This window comes from Cryptomeria japonica, chromosome 10, assembly GCF_030272615.1.
Source record: "Cryptomeria japonica chromosome 10, Sugi_1.0, whole genome shotgun sequence".
NCBI classification, from domain to species: Eukaryota; Viridiplantae; Streptophyta; class Pinopsida; order Cupressales; family Cupressaceae; genus Cryptomeria; species Cryptomeria japonica.
The window spans coordinates 300,926,315-300,933,806 of NC_081414.1; the positions used below are offsets into that span (position 1 = coordinate 300,926,315).

The 7,492-nt window shown below is 36.5% G+C and overlaps 1 protein-coding gene across 2 annotated transcripts in view; it reads left to right on the plus strand.

The window, feature by feature from the left end:
- Positions 1–7,222, plus strand: part of LOC131040904 (probable voltage-gated potassium channel subunit beta) — a 46,909-nt gene extending 39,687 nt beyond the window's left edge. For both annotated transcript variants that reach the window (XM_057973861.2, XM_057973859.2), the window contains exons 2-4: positions 6,240–6,383; positions 6,476–6,640; positions 6,857–7,222. In XM_057973861.2, the coding sequence (XP_057829844.1) occupies positions 6,240–6,383; positions 6,476–6,640; positions 6,857–6,955 (408 nt within the window). In that variant the 3' untranslated portion in view covers positions 6,956–7,222. The remainder of the gene's footprint in view (positions 1–6,239; positions 6,384–6,475; positions 6,641–6,856) is intronic.
- The last annotated feature ends 270 nt before the right edge of the window (positions 7,223–7,492 follow it).

Below are 7,492 nucleotides of genomic sequence, written 5' to 3' on the forward strand. Positions count from 1 at the left end.
CTCTCCTCTCAGCATCAATTGAGAACAACAGAGGCACCAACCCCACAGCAAAAGAGAGTACAAACTCAAATGCCAACCCAAAAAGGGAAACTCATAGCTCCATCAAATACTTTGCTCAAAACACCTGCTCTTAGATTCAAATATTTAAACCTTACGCACAGCCAAGCTTTTCTCATATAGTTCTTTGCAACCAGCTCAACAAAACAGTGATAAAATATTATCCAGCAGCAACACAAACAATAACTTGTCTCAATTTACCTGTATGAAAATATAAGCCAAATCTCCAATTCATAAACAAAAACTCAATTATGGAACCCAAAGCAAAAATCTGAGAAGAATATTTTCCCAACGGTAATATGCCAATCTTCCCTTACAACACAACAAAAAAAATTTATTTCTTCAAATCCCTTCCATACACACCCAAGGATGCGATACCAATTCACAAAACTCTACTTAGAGATAAGAAACATGAAGGCTTATTAGCCAAACCATGCTCTTCAGCGCCAATTTCTTTTTATCCAATCGGATATTTCACCCTTGCATCCACTTGCAGCCTACCTTCACCAAAAAAATCTGAATCATCATAGAAATATTTCCCCAAAGGATTCTGTAATTGGCAAAAAACATTTACGGCAACAAATAAAAATTCTCTGACATGAGTTTTTTATTCATTAAGTCCCCACGAACTTCCCAAATAAAGACTCTTGCCTCAGTTTGTATTTTTATTAAAAAGCTTCCAAGAGAAGTGCACGTCTCCCCTACCCAGAATCAATAAAGACGATTCTTATTCCTCCAAAAAACTGCAGACACAAAGTCCAAACTCCAAAAATAATACTGACACAGTTCCTGTATGCCAGCACACACAAAAACAAGAATCTCCGACCTGGAAAAGGGGCTCTACAAAAATAAAAACATTGTGGCATTTTTCTGACAGATACAAATGTAGTCCCAAGGCTGTTAAAACACGTCCAACTCCTTATTGTGATGTATTAGCCTTAATTCATATCGCCTTAAAAAAATGGACACCGCGACTGAAGACTACCATACAAAACTCCAAAGGAAAGCGCACAACCTGAATAAATAACGACAGCCATAAATTAAATAAACTTGCCCACAATATGCCAAAAAGAAATTTATCGATTCCACTTTACTTAAAAAATACAATGCATATAAAAAAGACTTGGTTCTTTTGACAATTCAAGGCTAACATGGCACATAAGTCTGACTTGTTGACAAGTAAGCACACAAGCTGCTGATGCAAACACTCAAGCAGCTGAAGCAGGCACACACACAGCTCAAACAGCTCAAGCACGTCAAACAACTCAAGCAAAATTTAGAAAATCTAATGAATAAATAGTAGCTCAAAAAGCACTTCAAACTCAGTCCAATATTACTTTGAGTAAACCTCTGGCTTGAATAGCACAAACTTGACAAAACCACTTGACATCAATGACAAAAAGTCTAACACTAATCTGCTCGACCTCACCCACCACATTAATGGTGGTCTAACAAGTTCAAAAAGGAAGTATTTAAGCATTTTTAAATGCCTTTTTGATCACACTGCATTCAAAAGCTAAGGCATTCAAAAGGAGATCAAATTGTCGAAGTGTCAAGCTCTTAGAAGATTGAAAGAGGTCAAAGTTTCGTGCCCTAGTTAGTCCTAGTTGGTTTTTAGCCTCGTTCTTGCACTTGTGTTCACATGCTTTTGCTATCCTCGTGTGTGTTCGAGCCCCAAAATTAGGTAGGTCTCTTGCTTGCCTCCTGGTACTCTTCCTTTCCTTTTGTTTCCTTGTTTCTTCGTCTCGGATTGTTTTCCTTTTGTTATCCTGCTTTCTTAGTTTAGGTTTAGTTAGGGTTTCGCTTTCAAGTAGCTTAGATTTGGGAAATAAAAGACCTTGCCGAGTTGCTTCTCATGCCCTAGCTCATGTTTCATACCTGAATTTGCCCAAAATTGCCCAAGTAACAAAAAATGCCCAATAAGAGTTCGACCCCACACATTGCTTGCATTTTGCCATTAAAACATAGTTGGAATCATGCCCTAGGGTTAAAAAATTATAAGTATAATGTTTATAAAATATACAATGGATAAACATTTATCCTAAATATTTTGTGTTATATAAACTTTTAAACTGAAGACACCATAAACGTCTAAACTTATCACCTCAACAAGCACTTCATCTTGAGTTATAGACAACTTTACATCAAGTAGAACGCAAGCAAGTATCAGCCACTTATCAACTTGTGTCTATAGTGAAAATATTTGCACAACAAAAGATTGTCCACTAAAGCAACACAATCAAGAGGAACATGCCATCTAAGGAATATGTGTCATGCTTCTAATCCTCATCTTAATATGGGAAATAACTGTCTTGATTTACAAACTTTGCCAATTCCCAATAATTCGCATTTGAATTAAAAGCAAAAGCATATATGCCTTGGATCAAATTTGCAACTTGTGATAAAATTGGAGTAGCGCAGCAGAGATGGGTCATGAATTGGGATCCCACAAGGGTTAGAAGTTGCATTCATCAAACCCTTTTCTATTGAAGCCATCTTGAACCACTCTTTCTATGATCAAACCAATTGCTTGAGGGCAAGCATTTTTTGTGAAGGGCGGACTGTCATGCCTCACTCTAATCGCAGCCTTCACAGTCACAAATGCAGCCTATAAATAATAATTTCTAGGCCACAGAATTGATAAAGCTGACTAGTATAAAGAAAAACATAAAAAAGAATAAAAAATAAATAAAAAATAAAATAAAATAATAATAATAACAATTAATTAGAGGCCGACCCAATTAAAGGGATTCAGGCAATGACATAAGGGCCGACCTGTTTAAGGATATATAAGTATTCCAACTAGGGGTAAATATAATAGCAGTACTTATGGAGGCTGACTGGGATAAATTATTAGGCAGCGATTCCTTAAGCAAACAATTAATAATTAAATAAATCAAAGGGTGTCTCATGGCAGCGGTCAGCATAAGGTGAAAAATGAGACTCTTAAGAAGGAAATGGCGTGATGAAGAGGTGTGACTCTATCCCGATTGAAGGTATAAGGGAGGAACACTTCATCCAAGGAAAGGATCCAGGGAAGGATTAAAAATGGGAAAACGTGAGCAGAAACAGAATGGAGATCAGAACTGCATTTATCAGCAGTGCTCCTTAGGAGGAAAACAGAAAATAACTAATCTGGTCTGGAATATACAATTGATTTGGTATCATGGAATATGAGTCAAAAAAGTATTCTGTTCTGTAATAAGGGGGCTAAATACTGATTATTGCATCAACATCCGCTTCAACACCTGCAGCGATCAATAAAAGAACACAACTTCCAGATCGGGAAAAGACTAGTGTGAGCAGCAAATACGCATCAAGAACAGACCTCTAATAGATCTGACCCAGATCTATTATACCAAAACAGCTAAATTGCTAATAGCTTTAATAATTTATTAATTACCTTTGTGGTATATGTTTAGCCTATGCACTATAAGTTAGCATTCATGATATAATCTCTTATATATGTTGAATGTAAAATACATATGCATGAATATAAATCTAGGGAAAGGAAGGCGCTGTAAGGAAGGGGAACAATTATAGGATTGCCATCTAAGTAAGCCACCCCGAGTGCATGTCCAATGTGCCTGCCACTGGGGCCAAGAGGGCAAGGATCCGCTCTTGGGCTTAGATAGGTGGATTATGAGGCCCCTATTACAATCTCGTCTCTCAACTCTATGATGATTGATTATTGACTTAAAGGGATGAGGCATGGATATGGAAAGCAAATACAAGCACCCCACTAGGTAGACTATCTCGAGTGGATGTCCAATGTGCCTGCCACTGGGGCCAAGAGGGTGAGTGTCCGCTCTTGGGCTTAGTGTGGGGATGGCTTTGGGTGGACCTATCATGCTTTCTCCTCCAAACCCTATTGTGATTGAATACTAAGTAGTAATATCGATATGAGCTACTTATTGATTTGAGATAATTACACCTAACCCTAATGATTGGAAAGTATAAATGTATATATCATTGGTTGTGGTTGCGAGTTTAAATCAAGATTCATCTTGTTAGAAAGAATATTTTACTTGGTAAAGATATAACTCTAACCCTATCTCATCTCTTACTTTATTGCATTTATGATTCTAGGGTAAATCCAGAAGGGGACATTACTATTTAACCCTCAAAAACTCAAAAAATTCTTGAAAAAACAGATCCAAAGAAAAAAAGCACAGAATCACCTCAAAGGTCATAAATCCAAGAAAAAACAGCAAGTACACACACATGCAAAGACATGGACAGGCATGTAGCAGCAAGAAGCTTCTCACCTCCTACAGGTTTCAGTTTTCTTCCAAAACTCAAGTGGTTTTGCGTGTACCGACCCCAGTAGATCTCGTTATGTGTGTTCACCACTAGGTCCTTTAGGAACAAGTGTCAAATGGGGCCATCCAAGATCACAATCAAAGTTGAATGTCCAAACAAGAGGGAAAACATTATAATTTGAATTTTTAAAGAGTATATATTGCCTCTTGCACCTACAAACACAAGATTAGATCACAACAACCCGAAATTGCAAGAAGAAATATTTTAAATTGATCTTCATGGGTGGATTCTTGAGATGCTCCTAGGTCAATAAGGAAAAACACTTGTTCAAGGTTTTGCAAATTAGGTAGCAAGCTAAGTGGTCTTGATTGTGAGGGAAGATCCATGATTAAGCACAATTGAGAGGTAAAGCATTTGAATTTAATTGTTGAACAATAGAGATTGCCTCTGCACATGGAAACATAGGGCTAGATCACAAAAACCTAAAATTGTAATAAAATATATTTGGTTGATGCTGATGGCTAGATCCGTGAAATTCTCTTGCATCAATAAAGTACAACACTTATTAAAGGTTTTGCAAATGGGGTAGCTTGCTAAGTGGGATTGATTGTAGAGAATCTCTATGGTTAAGCATACTTGAGCCAGAGTTGTATAGGGATGGGTGACCTCCTTGGAGTTCCATTACATAATTGTACTAGAATAGATAACCTAAAAATTTTCAGTGCTGCATCTATATGAGCATTGACTAAATGCACTGTGTGGAGTGGACTATTTGTGGTCATGAAAGATGTTTTCTTGTAAACCACTCATTGCTCATGAAATATGGGTTGATGAAGGTTGACTTGAAACTACGCAATTACATCCCAATAAATGATCACATAATTTGATGCACTAAGAAAACACTTCATATGAAATATGAATGACCTAGGGGGCTCAATGATTAATGCTTCATAAGGCACAACACTTGCTTAAGGTTTTGTAAATGGAGTATTAAGCTAAGTGGGTTTGATTGTAAGAGAAATTTCATGATTATGAATGTTTGAGCTATAGTAGAACTATGATGGTGATGTTCTGGGAAGTTTCAGTGCTTTACTTCAGTGATCGTCACTTAGATGCAATGAGCATTAGGTGGACCATTCATACTCAAGAGGATTGGTTTTTGTGGACCACTACTTGTGAAACATGGGTTCATGAAGATTGTCTTCAAACTACACAGTTGAAACTGTATAAATCATCAAATAATTTGATGCTTTGCAAAAACACCACTTATACAAAGGATACCCTTTGTTGGTAATTGAATGTAATTAAAATGTCTTTTTCTAACATGTAAAGTAAGGATGAGTGGCTCCCATTTTACCATGGTAGGCTTGCACTGTTAAGTGCCTTGAAAGCAACAAAAAACAAAGGACTTGGATCAAATGATAGATTGATATGCTTAATAAAAGATTTGGGGTTCTACAACTGGTAGATATTATGTTCTACTAGTGGCACCACTGGAACCTTTGCTGGTGATAAGTTATGGTCAAAATTTCTTACTTGGTGCTGCTAACTAAAGATCTTTTGATAAAAAAATCTATTGTCAAGTGTGTAGTTAGATAAAAGTAAAGAACGAGTTTCCTGTGCAAGTGGAATTTGTAGCTCATGATCAAATAAATATTGGTTTTCTGCTAACTATATAAACTCCTTTGGAAGTTCTCAGGACGTACTTGATCAATAACTGAGGTATCAAGATCATAGAGAGTTGTCTGGTTACACAAGACAATTTTGAATTTGAGGTTTATTATATTTATATGGGCCTAGAAGATGTTTCTGGTTCAAATAAACAATAAGATGAATTTGGTTTGGTTATCAAATTGGTGCAATTGGGACTATAGTCTTTCCTTTGTTGACCTAACAAATGCTCTATAAATATGTTGCAGGTCGAGGTAGAACTTATGCCACTATATAAGGACTATGGCTTGGGTTTGACAGCGTACAGTCCATTGGCTTCGGGATTCTTGAGTGGGAAGTATAGTAAAGATAACATACCATCTGATAGTCGCTTTGCACTGAAAGATTATCAGGTATTCTTTATGCCAGTATATTCATTTGAGATTATTATACAAATTGCCTTTTTTTTAGTTTCCTGACCTGTATAGTGTGGATTGACTTACAGCATTTAAAGAATAACTCACTGGTTGATGACAAGCTGCAAATAGTTGATGAGCTAAAGCCCATTGCAATGGAGTTGGGGGTATCTTTGTCACAATTGGCCATTGCTTGGTGTGCAGCAAATCCAAATGTGAGCACTGTTCTCACTGGTGCCACCAAAGAAAGCCAGGTATTATAAGCAGTTCGGGCTATTACTTCTGTAAAATACAATATGTAGGAGCCATTATGGAAATGTGAATTGGATAGACAACTAGGCAGGCTTCAGTTTTCTCACAACAATCAAAACTGTACTGTAAGGGGGTGTAGAGGGTTTTCATGGTTTTTCTTGAAATAGGGAATTTTCACATTCAGGTATAGATTTTGATCAGATGTGGTTGAACTGCAGATAAGGGAAAATATGAAGTCTCTAGAAGTGATTCCCCTTCTCACTCCTGAAGTTATGGATAAAATCGAGGCTGTGTTGAAGAACAAACCATCGGAATAAATTTGACATTCAGTATTGTTCCTTCAGCTTTGTAAACAATCGCAATTGGAACAATACATTGCAAGTCAAATATCTTAGATCAATCAAATTAAAGTACAATAAGTCCTACAAAATCCTAAAGAAGGCGTTTTGCAGGAAGGTATTCATGCTTGAGAATGGATGTATGGGTTGGTGAGTTTTATAATGCCAGTATTTCTAATTTCTAGATATGTACTTTTTTCACAGGCAAATTCAATACAAAGATCAAACTGTGATGGCTTTAGACAATTTTGTTTGACCTTCACAGGTCATCAATGCTCCAACAAATCATGCCGAGAAATGATTGTTTGGCAATGATTAGAGTACTGATATTTATATAGAATCAGAAAATAAAATAAAAGCTTAAGGAACAGTTAAAAATTCCATAAACTAGCAAGTTAATTTATCATGGACTCTGGAAATTTCAAGGTTTCATTTAATTTGAAACCTTGCCTTAGACAAGCCTCTACTAATTTTGTGTCACACTAGTTGATTAAGGTTCTATCTTTTTTGATAATC